This window comes from Haliotis cracherodii, unplaced genomic scaffold (assembly GCF_022045235.1).
Source record: "Haliotis cracherodii isolate W230 unplaced genomic scaffold, xgHalCrac1.p SCAF_1, whole genome shotgun sequence".
NCBI lineage: Eukaryota > Metazoa > Mollusca > Gastropoda > Lepetellida > Haliotidae > Haliotis > Haliotis cracherodii.
In genome coordinates, this window is record NW_027266264.1 from 70,530,010 (window position 1) to 70,544,092 (window position 14,083).

A 14,083-nucleotide genomic window follows, 5' to 3' on the forward strand; every position below is an offset into this window, starting at 1 on the left:
ACAAACCAACAAAGACGCCATTCGCCGTGTAAAGAGCGCTGTGATTATGACAAGTTCACTGGCACGCTGTATGCACTGACGAGGACGTTTCTGTGATCAAGGTGAGTAATATAGCGAACGATGCCGAAATAAATACTTAAACATGCTACTTTACACGGTTTCCATTTCATTTATAACGTCGGATCTTAGGGGTTCGTGAGACTCTGCTGATGTAAACGTCGTCCAGGAAAACGCTATATGGTTTCATAATGTCATATAATGGCACGGCCCTAGTTGGTAGAATAGATAGTCACAATTTCTGTAGTGAAACAGGCTCCATATGAGGGAATTATTCAAAACGATAAGTATGTAGCGAGGGAAGAATACGTCACCCGATAGATGTAAATATAAAACGTCAGTGCCAGTGAATAATCAGCCTCGATTATCTGCCGAAACCGATTCCATTGGGCGAAAAGGTAAAATAGGGGTGAACATTATGTGAATGGATCCCTGAAAATCAGTACTGACACCAGGTGTAAGGCAAAATTATCTGAAAGAATTGTCATTAGTTAGAGTACAAAATTATCAAAATGTCTCGTCCTTTACTCGACTTGGTTGGGTTTACACAGGAAACTCAAATGACCCTGTTTCCAACATGAAATAAACTCCGAGCTATATTTATCTTCTTCTTCCCTGGACTGTTCCGAATGTTTAAAAACCACTGGGACATTGGTTCAATTTTTTTCTTTTTATTTTGCGCTTTGTTTGGTTGGTTGTTTAAGGTCATTTGAAATAGTATGTTAATGATATTATAATGAAATGGAGAGTGCTACATTCTCTACTGGAGTATATTTTCATTCATACTCCCCGGTACAAGGTAGCAACCATGAAGACACTTCAAGCATTGTGCGTATACTTGAATGGACAGTTCACCGTTGATATGAATTGTAACGCCTCGATAAAAGAATTTCTTTTGATGGGACATAAAATGGGATCGAGTATAAAACCATTTAACGCCGTTTCGTTTCATCTTTGGTCGTATATAAAAGCGACAAAATCATTTCCATAAGTATGAGAAATATCTGCTTAAACCGGACTCCGTTATACGTCTCTAACCATGTTATAAGCATGTGTTTATAAATCATTAATATCATTTAGTGATTATACTAGGTGCGAAGAGATTGGCGAATTCTGCCCAACCGGTCGGTATGCCATGAACTGTTATCTGTGTGTCTAAAACATTGCATATTCATTCAATATATCATTCTTCTTAAATTTTCGTTTACAGTTTTTTTCCACTTCCGAAATTGGTAATGAGAATCATGTTGTTTTGCATCCCCGTTGTTATGATGGATCCATTACGTTCAGGCACATCCATGTTGTTAAAACACATCCATGTTGTTAAGGCACATCCATGTTGTTAAGACACATCCATGTTGTTAAGGCGAATCCATATTGTTAAGGCATATCCATGTTGTTAAGGCACATCCATGTTGTTAAGGCACATCCATGTTGTAAAGGCGCATCCATGTTGTTAAGGCACATCCATGTTGTTAAGGCACATCCATGTTGTTAAGGCACATCTATGTTGTTAAGGCGAATCCGTGTTGTAAAGGCACATCCATGTTGTTAAGCGGAATGGAGGTGGTAAGGCGCACCCATGCTGTGAAGGCGCACCCATTTAAGCGGAATGGTAGTTGCGAAGGCGCACCCATGTTGTAAAACGGAATGGCAGTTGAAAAAGGCGCATCCATGCTGTGAAGGCGCACCCATGTTGTAAAACGGAATGGCAGTTGAAAAAGGCGCATCCATGCTGTGAAGGCGCACCCATGTTGTAAAATGGAATGGTAGTTGCTAAGGCGCATCCATGCTGTTAAGGCGCATCCATGTTGTAAAACGGAATGGCAGTTGCTAAGGCGCATCCATGCTGTGAAGGCGCACCCATGTTGTTAAGCGGAATGGCAATTGCTAAGGCGCATCCATGCTGTTGAGGCGCATCCATGTTGTTAAGCGGAATGGCAGTTGAAAAAGGCGCATCCATGCTGTGAAGGCGCACCCATGTTGTAAAACGGAATGGCAGTTGCTAAGGCGCATCCATGCTGTGAAGGCGCACCCATGTTGTTAAGCGGAATGGCAATTGCTAAGGCGCATCCATGCTGTTGAGGCGCATCCATGTTGTTAAGCGGAATGGCAGTTGAAAAAGGCGCATCCATGCTGTGAAGGCGCACCCATGTTGTAAAACGGAATGGCAGTTGCTAAGGCGCATCCATGCTGTGAAGGCGCACCCATGTTGTTAAGCGGAATGGCAATTGCTAAGGCGCATCCATGCTGTTGAGGCGCATCCATGTTGTTAAGCGGAATGGCAATTGCTAAGGCGCATCCATGCTGTGAAGGCGCATCCATGTTGTTAAGCGGAATGGCAGTTGCCAAGGCGCGTCCATTTTGTTAAGGCACATCCGTGTTGTTTAAGAGGAAAGGCAGTTGCTAAGGCGCATCAATGTTGTAAAGATGCATACCCTTACTTATGATCTCCGTGTTCGAGTGGATAGAGCGTCTGTCCGGAGAGCGGAAGGTCAGTGGTTCGATCCACAGCCGCATCATACTAAAAGACGTTAAAATATGGTACTTGATGTTACTCTGTCTAGCACTCGGCATTAAGGAGCTAAAACAATGACTGGTTGGCTCGGAGTCAGTATACTGTGTCTGAGTGGTGTATTCATGGTACACTGCGGACTGGCACTACAAATCTGGCTTTCGTCCGGACAAGAACATGCATATGAAGCCACACAAACATACACGTGTATGTAAAACTGCATGTCAATAGTGAATGATATGATATCCAAGTTCCAATATCTAACATATTGACATGTGCAAAGCGCATCTACCCATACCTAAAACCACAATACATTGTTGCAAATCATCGATATCATTGAAAGTTGTTTCTGTAAGCATCTGATTTCATAAATTTGCATTTTCCTTTCACAGACTTTACAATGGGGGAAGGCTCTGGCGGTGGATGGAAAATACTAACAGGGGTATTTGTTTGTTCATCTGTCATTCTCCTCTATCTGTGGATAAGAGAACTTGAAATCAACAACCGACAGAAATTCAAAGATGGTGCTGATTCCAAGGGTAATGGACCCTACCCAGTATGTGGACAAACTAGCAGCAGCACAAGCGACAGCACCAGCAGCACCAGCAGCACCAGCAACATCATCAATACAACTGAAGCAGCGTTTCCTGGCTTGTACGATGACTTGACCGTGATTGAACTCAGGACCATCCAGAACTACATGTATGGACTCACAAACATGACCATTGTCAGGCCATCAACGGCTACCGTGAGGAACAGCTACATCTTCGCATCAGACCTACATCCACCAAGGAAAGCAGAAGCTTTGGCATATATGGCTGGCAGAGGTCCTAGACCAGACAGAAATGCTCGACTAGTTGTCTTCAGGGGAGATGCAAGTCCCCCTGTTGTAGAGGAATACATAGTTGGACCCCTACCTAACCCTACAAGACATGTGCTGTATACGAACTCACGCCGTAAGAATCCCGTTCCATATGCCTACAGACCTCTGGGAGAAGTTGAATATAATTCTTTTTATGACAATATGTTTCGAGAGATTGACAACACGTTGAGTCTTCTTTTGAGCGAAAGCTACGGAGGAACGTTTACCGCCTGTGAGAATACATGCCTTACTTTTTATGCTGTCCCAATTGGAAGTCGGATCGTACAGCAGCCGGTACGTAAGATGTGGGTCATCGCCAGCCACTCTGTGGAATACTTTACTCTCAACAACCTTGATCTCATATTTCTCTTTAATATTAATTCAGCTAACTCATCTGTCCGTGTCGAGAAAGTCCTTTACGCCGGTAGGGAGTATCCAAGTCTTGATAATCTCGCTCTGCAGTACAATACCACATCCATACCAAAAACCAGAATACCGTTTCCCAGAGATGACAGGAATCTGTTCTCTTCAATGAACAGAAGAGGTGCACCAGTTCCCAGAGAGCCAAAAAGGGCTCCAAGAATGGTCGAACCAGATGGTAAGCGATACTCTGTGAAACATCGCAGTGTTGAATACATGCAGTGGAAATTCGACTTCAGAATGTCCACCCTGTCTGGACCACAACTATACAATATCCGATTCAATGATGAAAGAATTGCCTATGAAATCGGAATGCAAGAAATAGCAGTCTACTATGGAGCCCATAACACAGCTGTCCAAGCTGGTGATTTCATTGACAGTGGTGTTTTGCTTGGCACCCACTCCCAGTCTCTTGTTCCAGGAGCTGACTGTCCCGAAACAAGCACATTCATCAATGCTGCCTACATTGGCGAAGGATCAAGTGATGAACCTGTGGTTCTAGAGAAGGCTTTCTGTCTGTTCGAGTTGAATAGTGGTGTACCCCTCAGACGCCATCTCTCCTATTCTAAATCTGAGGGTGCTTTCTACTCTGGAATGACAGACAACGTTCTGATTCTCCGGAGTATTTTGACGATAGACAACTATGATTACGTTACTGACTTCATATTTCATCAGAGTGGAGCACTGGAGGTTCGAGTGATGTCCACAGGGTATATTTTCGCAGCTTTCCACACACCAGAAGAGGCTCCATATGGCTTTAAACTACAAGACAACATCTTTGGACCTATCCATCACAACATGTTCCTCTTCAAGGCAGATATTGACATTCATGGAACCAGCAACAGATATGAGACCCTGGACATCTCGGCAGAAGAAGTCCAAAACGAGCAGACGACAAATGACCCAAGCTCAAGGTACAACCAGATTCGATTTGACAGGCGGCTGAAAGAGACGGAGATGGCCGCTGCCTACAAGTTCAACTTCGATAACCCTATGTACCATGTGATACACAATGAGCAACGAAACAGCAGCCAAGGAGAGCTAAAGGCATACAGGTACGTTTGTCTTTCTTAGTTAAGTATAATAGATACAGACTTTTAAACATATGTACACTTGTGACGTTAATAACCAACATATCACCATGAACTGCCCTAAGATCCCTTTGGCAATAGACATGATTCACATAGAAATTGAAATACATCATTCAGTAAGGATTACCATAGAAGAAATAATTGGTTTTATCGTGTACTTGCATTTAGAAGCTGATCTAGGGAATAAAAGAGAAGGTTTAATCAATGCGCATGCAAAAAAAACCACATTTTTTTAAAGAAAACGTTGAATGTTCAAACATTGCCTGTTGTACGTGACGTTTTGTCCCGCAAGGATTCAGCTGAGTGGGATGGCCAAACAGCTCCTGCCTGAGGATCAGGGGAATGAGATCCTCGTCTCCTGGGCTCGTCACCAGTTGCTGGTCACACAGTTCAAGGAGGATGAGCGAGACGGGAGTTCTCCGTATGGTTTGTTCGACAGCTTGGATCCTACCGTCAACTTTACGTCATTTCTGGCTGATGATGAGAGTATCGTTGACCAGGTGAGACGCTCATGCACAGATGAAGTCATTATTTTGTATTTATGAAACACAATTATAATTGTTCTAATTGGCTATGATGCTTCTCGGGTGGGATACAAAACGATCAAAGAATCATATAGGCTGCCTAACTTCGCTCAAGCATAGAAGGGCCAAAGGTGACCCAGACATCATGATGTCGCACTTGGTTGTGCATGGTATTATACAAGTGCATAATGTTTTATCAAAGTTGCAATCACCTGAATCCCACATCGCTGTGTGGGCTTTCCTTCCACAGCAATACTGTGCAAAGTGCTTTAACCAAACTCAGCCACAGAAGCATTGATAAACATGATCATGATATAACTTTTGCAGTTCATTCAACCATATTAAAGCTACAGTCAACCACGTTAAAGTTACAGTCAACCGTATTATATGTTACTGTTTGATCCGTTTTCTGTGCGTTGTCTCCCAGACTCCAGCGAAGTAATCCAACTCAAGACTAGATTTGAAAGACTGAAATTAAGCATTGTTCTGGGCTCCCTTTGGATTTAATATTTTGTAGATATATATTTTTAAATAAAGATAACATAAGGTTAGTCTAGGTTTCCTGAAGTAATTGTAAATAGTGAATAAGTTACTGAGGTAGTCATATTCAGGTTACAGTTAAGTTTGTGAAGTTGGTCTCTTTCGACCACACTTTCTTCATACAAAAAAGGGGGCACGGGTGGCCCAGTCGTCTAAGGAGCCGCGATTCGCTGTGCAGAGTTGCGTACCTTAGGCACGCCAGAAACCTATGATTGTGGGTTCGAATCCCGGTTCGCCCCGATTATGTTTCTAGGTTTGTCAGCACCATACCCGTGCTCGTGGGTTTCACCGAAGTGCTAAACGTCTGAGACCTGCATCACTTCGGGCTTTCCTCCCACATTAAGCTGACACGACGCAATATAACTGGAATATTGTTAAAAGCGGCGTTAAACCCAACTCACTCACTCATACAAAAAACGAATTTTGATGTAAGATAATGGACGCGGTTGATTTGTGTTTGGTCTGGAGTCATGCTGTGATTGATATTCCTTTCAAAATGTAAATGTGAGTATATATTGTTTTAGGACCTCGTGCTTTGGATCCCAATGGGTACGCATCACATTCCACACAGCGAGGACCTACCTGTCACCCCTACAGCTGGCTCTTATATGGGCTTTACTCTCCTTCCGTACAACTACTTCCCAGAATGCCCCTCTTCTCAGTCACGTGACTCTGTTAGAGTCGAGTATAAAGATCAAAGTCAACCATCAGCTGGCCTTCGGGTTGAGAGATACGGTACCCCGGGAAAGACACAGTGTGTGGCCCAGTCACCGGACTATGACCAGCAAGTGTCTGATCGACCATCGTCAGTGCTACAATATCCGTAAAGAAACAGCAGTAATGTTTTAACTGAAAATATCGGAAATAAGGACTTATATCTTCAGGAAGTTTATTGTATAAAAACATTAATTATATATTCAGCAATGCATAGAACAGCCGTTTTACCAGGATACAATTTCGCTCAAGCACAGGGACGCTCGATATCATATCACGGTGATAACAATCTGAGCCCTCGCATTGCGTCGACTCATCAATGGACACTGCGAGGTTGTAAAGTGTCCAATGTACTGCTATAGTGTCGTTGTGATTAGGGGCGGTGGGTTAGCCTTGTGGTTAAAGCGTTCGCTCGTCGGGAATATTCGGGTTCGATTCCCCTCGTGCATACAATGTGTGAAGCCCATTTCTGGTGTCCCCGTCGTGATATTGCTGGAATATTGCTAAGAGCAGTGTAAAACCATATTCACCCACTCGTTGTGATTATTATCTTGGCTCAAAATTAAACCGGACCAATAACTACAATTACCTGCAACCATTACACTGCAATGCTAAAAAATGTTAAAGCTGTTTCCTTAAAGTCAAGAGTTTTTTTATGTTTCTAAAATTTAATGTACCTCGGTTTACTTTCATTGAGGGGCGGTCGGGTAGCCTAGTGGTTAAAGCGTTCGCTCGTCACGCCGAAAGCCCGAGTTCGATTCCCGACATGGGTACAATGTGTGAAGCCCATTTCTGGTGTCCCCCGCCGTGATATTGCTGGAATATTGCTAAAAGCGGCGTAAAACCAAACTCACTCGCTTTCATTGATTTTTGAAACAAGGCCGTCTTCTATGGCCCAAATGTTGTGACAAAGGGGTGTTTATCTGGCTGATAAGTGTTTCACCTTTCAGTTCCCATTGTGTATACATGAATTATATATTCCGTGTTCAAATACCGGGACAAACACATTTCTAACGGAAAAGTCTGATGGATAGTCCATTTTCCGGAGAGGTAATACAGACAACATTCTCTACTGTGATTCCGTTTTGTACTCTGACAGAAAATTTATTTCGTTCTTATGGGAGGCGCATTTTCCTTCCAGCTATACATAATGAGCGGTTTTACCCGATGGGTATTACTGAGTTCTCTTTGTAGTCAATCCTATCTTGCGCCGGTGGCGGTGTAACAGTGGATGACGAAGGTATCACGGTGAATGGTGCAGATGTAGGAGGGTGATGTATGTCCAGATCCTATCAAAACATATTGCTTCTCAATTATTGCTGAACGTTTGTTGTGGAAGGATTCAATGAAGCATTACTTCTAATGGAGACGGGCGCAAAAGCTGTCTATGTTGATATTTCTTGGTATTTTTAATTACTTGCTTGACGGATCACCTCATTCCACATTTTATAAATGTTGACTGAAATTAAAATGGTTGGTTAACTAAATTTCTTCTGTATGCATATTACAATTATACGATATCGGTAAACCAGAATTGGAAATACAATTGCGATTTGACTTGTTGAACTATACCCTAAAAATAATTGTGACCTTTTTTCTATTTCTTCCTTTTGTTTTAATTCCAGCCTGGTGTAATTACACTTAAAGACTAAGGACACATTAATACATATACTATTTTCAATTTATTTTTTATTATAAATTTGACCAACAACCCACAGGCCTTTAAGTAACAACTCTAAACCCTGTAATAAAATAATCTTGAATGTGTGAAGCACTATTTGTAGTCAAATGATCAGTTATCAAATTTGAATAGTTGCAAGTACGTTAATACATCAATCTCATTTAAATCAGATCGCTAAACAAAGCGGCAGCCAGATCTTAGATCTGATTTTAAGGAGATTGGTTAATACATCTGTGGTGTGTTTCCAACCCATATATCAATCTATAAAGTGTTTATTAAAAGTGCTGAACGGTGCTCCCAGCACTCTTTGTGTGTGTTTCCTTCTACATATCAACACAGACATTTGCCTCGGGTAGATGTTCAATTTGACTACAATGTCATTGGCTCTATCATATATATCGGTGTCAACCATTACCTCATCAAGGCTGCACTTCAATGCACTACAATGTCATTGGCTCTATCATATATATCGGTGTCAACCATTACCTCATCAAGGCTTCACTGCCCTGCAGCCATCACATGTATATGTCTCATTCTCGCCCTTCTTAAGGAGCTGTGCACCTGTCACACTCTGTTGCTTCAATGTATTGACGATTATCCGTGCCAAGTGACTTCGGCTTAAGCCTTGGTTCGGCCACGATAGGGGGGTGGACAGGGGGTGCCTTTATGACCTGGCATGAGGCTGCTGCAGCTGATTCCAAAGTAAGCTGGTATATAACGTAAGTATCACTGACCGAATGTGTGTCTCTTCCGTTCCTGCCTATAGGGTCGGTGTACATCTACTTTTGCTCGTAAATTGATATTTCCCATTATTTTCCATATTTTGCAAGTATTGCGGTACCTGTCTATCGGTCGTTCTGAGTAAAATGATACTTGTTAGAATATAAATATGTGAGGCTAATGTATGTAAAATATGATCTTTTTATATAATAAAAATGATACTTTAAGACATGACGCTTATTTCGTTCAGATATGGGCACAGATACCCCAGTATTGCATGCGCCACAAGTCGCTAAGTCGTCCATAACGCCATCCGGTGTTTGTGTTTTCAGGTTGTGTGATCGTAGATTTGACACCAAAAGAGCTTGACACGTCGTGATATAACACAATAAACTTATACACTCACTATATCGTCTACTCACTCACTCACTCACTCACTCACTCACTCACCCACTCGCTCACAGTAGTAGTAAGGTTTGTTTGTTGTTTAACGCTGCACACAGCAATATTTCAGCTATATGACGGCGGTCGGTAGATAATCGAGTCTGGACCAGACAGTCCATTGCAGTGATTGACATCATGAGCATCGATCCACGCAATTGGGATACGATGACATGCATCAACCAAGTCAGCGAGCCTGACCACCCGATCCTGTTAGTCGCCTCTTACGACAAGCATGAGTTTTCTGGAGCGATTTGTCAATGGGATGTCCATGTCGGCTTTCAGGTTCCTCCCTGCGGGGGGTGGTCGGGTAGCCCAGTGGTTAAAGCGTTCGCTCGTCACGCCGAAGACCCGGGTTCGATTCCCGACATGGGTACAATGTGTGAAGCCCATTTCTTGTGCCCCCACGCCGTGATATTGCTGGAATATTGCTAGAAGTGGCGTAAAACCATACTCACTCACTCCTCCCTGCGGAGAACTCAGCGCAGATAACCAGTTTCAAATATGCATGGTGTGATCAGATAACGCCATTACCTAAGGCTTGTGCGGATGAATGGATTGATAGATAACCTCGGTCCGATCAGACAACATCAGGCGTCCTCGGATCCTTGTTGTCGCATATCAGTAATTGACCTCGTCAAGAATAAGTATTTGTAAAATGTGGTTACTATCAGACTGTTCACACAACACAAAACAGAAGTAACAATTGTTATATTTGGAATATCACTTTCTGAGTAAAGTACAGATTCTCGTACGTTTTGGGGTTGAGTCCCCCGTCCCGTTCGAATGTTATAGGGGGCACGGGTGGCCCAGTCGTCTAAGGCGCCGTAATTCGCTGTGCAGAGTTGCGTCCCTTGGGCACGCCAGAAACCTATGATTGTGGGTTCGAATCCCGGTTCGCCCCAATTATGTTTCTAGGTTTGTCAGCACCGTACCCGTGCTCGTGGGTTTCACCGAAGTGGTAAACGTCTTAGACCTGCATCACTTCGGGCTTTCCTCCCACATTGAGCTGACACGCCGTGATATAATAATGTTAAAAGCGGCGTTAAACCCAACTCACTCACTCGAATGTTACATTTGACCTCTTGCAAAATGGCAATGTGTGTCCACAAAACAGAAGGTCATAAAGCACCTATATATATATATAAGGCGTAGTATATAGTGGCGACATAACACCCCTGTCACAGGCCAATTTGCATATCACGTGGTCGGCCTTTTATCTTGTTTGTAAACAAACGCGCTTATTCTGAAATCAGTCTTTCGGTGCACTTTACATATTGTTTTGCATAATTATATATAGTTGCTACAACAACTACGACAGTGAGGAGCATGACAATATATATTTACACATGAAAGTGACTGTTTACTAGGTCTCCGTAGGGCTTCGATGACAGCACGTGGAGCCGTACAACCAATGTAAACATAGGATAACTACGCAAAGAGAAAAAGCTTTTCACGTTTTAGGATATTTTCACAATGAAAGTTAACCATTCTACGACATGACTGTCTAAATGTGCAGACTCGTCAAAAAAGAAAGATATGATAAGCATATGCAATATCTTGAATTGACTGTGTAATATGTGATGAATCGTCACATGGCTGGCCTGTGGCAGAGGTACTATGCTGCATGGTCGCATGGAACGCTGGGTGAGAGAGTGGTCATAGAGAAGACGGATAATAACCCTTTGACGGCTTCTCACATCTTAATTTCGTTTCGGAACAGTGGGTACAGGTTTTGAACTCATGCTAAATCAGCTTAACTGGTTTTAGAGTTTATTGTTAAATATGTCTTTGCCTTTATATCAATCAATATTTATGGTCAGAACACTTGAAGCCACACGCCCTTAGCGTACAGAAGAGTTTGCAGCATGGCACAACCGGGGACCTATATAATATAGGCTTAACCCGGTTTACACAGATACTAACATTGTTTGTTTGTTTGTTTGTTTGGAAATGAAGCTTAACATGCGTCAGGTTCAGCCCAAATCGCATCCTATTTATACGGCATAGACCCAGTTGCCTCTATTGTTATTAATATTATCTATATAATTTATGTATTTCAATATTAAGGTTGAAAATTTTATAACAGGTCGATTATTACTAATATGGTTGTGCCAAAACGAGATAATTCTCTTATATATGAGTATACTTATTGGAAATCTCCCAAATTCACCATACAACATGTAATAAACATTTGAATAAAAAATTGTGAACTCTACCCAGCTTTCTTTCTTGTTGCATGGGTAATACCATTTTACTTAAGGGTACTGGGTACTAAATACTGATGCAACCAGCCATAACGAGTGTTGTTTTAATGGGTCTGCGTTTTGGCAGGTCTACGTTTTGGGAAGATACCGACATCCCCAGACATCCCGACAGATTTATGATCCACCTAGACACTCAGAAAATCCCTATAGAGTGTTGAGTAGTATATATATACTTGGGTTTGAATTAATCCTCCTAAAATTTAAAATTAAAAGGATTAATGTATTCCATTATACTATCTTCGTTAGAGTTGAATTAATAAACTGTATATATATTACAGGGATTATGTGTCCTTTGTAAACTTCCTTCTCCCATCCCCATGCGTGATTAAGTGTGATAAACTGACATGTAAGCGTTTATCCATTCAATTTCTAATGGAAAAAGCAACATCCTTCGCATATAATTAATGGAACCAAGATCAAAGAACTATGAGTGAACTTGAGTCGGCATACTGTGTCTCAGTTGGGTATCTTGGTAGGCTTCCGCATGGTATCTCAGTTGGTTAACAATATAATACCGACATTAGTCCCGGTTAGTACAAGCAGCCACACACGCACGCAAGCACGCACGCACGCACACACGTCACTACATAAGTGCAATAATCTTGAACAGAACGTTAAGCCCCTGTTCACCTCATCTCAACTTTAAGTGTCTGTCCACTAAACCTTAATGGCACTTACTCAATCTCATTGAAATCAGATCTTAGTTCTAGCTGTCGCTTGTTTAGCGGCAGCGAGAACTTAGATCTGATTTTAATGAGATTAGGTACTTGCTTAGTAAATCCGCACCCCTTTCGGGGTTTAACTGAAGTGGTAAGCGTCCAAACATTGCACCACGTTGTGCTTTCCTAACACATTAAGCTGCCAAACCGGGCCATAATCTCAAAATGTTCGAAGTGATGTGAAAACCAACTCACTCACTCATCTGATGTTAGAACTCAAGCAATTGACATATAGTCAAGACAACACTCTCCCTATGCTTCTCGGGGGCACGGGTAGCCCAGTCGTCTAAGGCGCAGCAATTCGCTGTGCAGAGTTGTGTCCCTTGGACGCCAGAAACCTATGATTGTGGGTTCGAGTCCCGGTTCGCCCCGATTATGTTCCTAGGTTTGTCAGCACCATACCCGTGCTCGTGGGTTTCACTGAAGTGGTAAACGTCTGAGGCCTGCATCACTTCGGGCTTTCCTCCTACATTAAGCTGACACGCCGTGATATAACTGGAATACTGTTAAAAGCGGCGTTAAACCCAACTCACTCACTCACTCACCCTATGCTTCTCGATCCCGCTTGATCCACCATGCAGACACAGTTTAAATCTGAGGCCAAAATGCAGGGGCTATTAATAGTATTCTCTGTATTGTGGGATACTGGACGCTTATCTAAACAAGCGGAAATATAGTCTGTCTTACAGACCCTGATACAAATATATATCAAATACAGCCCATGCAAGTCTATGTTTGGCAAGTCTAGATCACTGCAGTATCTGAAAATAAAGAGAGTCACTGGGCTCCTTTTTATTATATTTTTATTAAGATAACTGAACAACTGTTTTTATGTACGATATGTTCATTTCAGAGACTAGATTTTAGTCTAGCGGAAATAGGAAGATTATACTTATTCCGTTCCGGCGTTATTCTGAATGAGTCAGATCTGCAAATGGTGTTTCGCTTTTACAACTGCTACGCGTTTTATAAGGAAATTGAAAGAGCTCAAGCTGTTCACTCCGATATTAAAGTTTCTCTCTAGTACATGTGTACTAAACTATACATATAAATTGTTCCAATTTTAACACACATATATAAAGCTATAATCATTATTATTACATTTATTATTCATAAGTTCTGTATCATTTGAATCGTTCCCCATATATTATACAATGTGTGATTTAATTTAGAATATATTTTCTGACATTATTCGCACATAAATACGCCTTGCTAGATGAGAATTCAGCCCAACTTACAAAATAGAACGCTCGAACAGCTGACATTATTTCGTTTTGTGATAACACCAATAGTACTTTTATAGAACCCGCAATCGGGGCTTATTTTCTACACAACTTATTACATATGATTCTTTCATTATGAATAGCATTCCAATGTGTCTAGGTTTTTATGATAAATCATGAATTATATATACAGCGTTTATTAATAATACTTTGTGTTGGTATCCCCAAAAGAAGTTATTCAAAATAGTGGTATATTAGGCGAGTATAGAACATTCAATAATATAGGTCACAGGAAAGTAGTATCATGAG

General features: G+C 41.8%; 1 protein-coding gene across 1 annotated transcript; it reads left to right on the forward strand.

The window, feature by feature from the left end:
• The first annotated feature begins 30 nt into the window (after positions 1 to 30).
• On the forward strand, positions 31 to 9,296 carry LOC139466748 (putative amine oxidase [copper-containing]). Its single transcript, XM_071248449.1, has 4 exons — positions 31 to 101; positions 2,965 to 4,909; positions 5,238 to 5,445; positions 6,534 to 9,296. The coding sequence occupies exons 2-4, from the start codon at positions 2,973 to 2,975 to the stop codon at positions 6,834 to 6,836; spliced, it is 2,448 nt and encodes an 815-aa protein (XP_071104550.1). The 5' UTR covers positions 31 to 101; positions 2,965 to 2,972; the 3' UTR covers positions 6,837 to 9,296.
• The last annotated feature ends 4,787 nt before the right edge of the window (positions 9,297 to 14,083 follow it).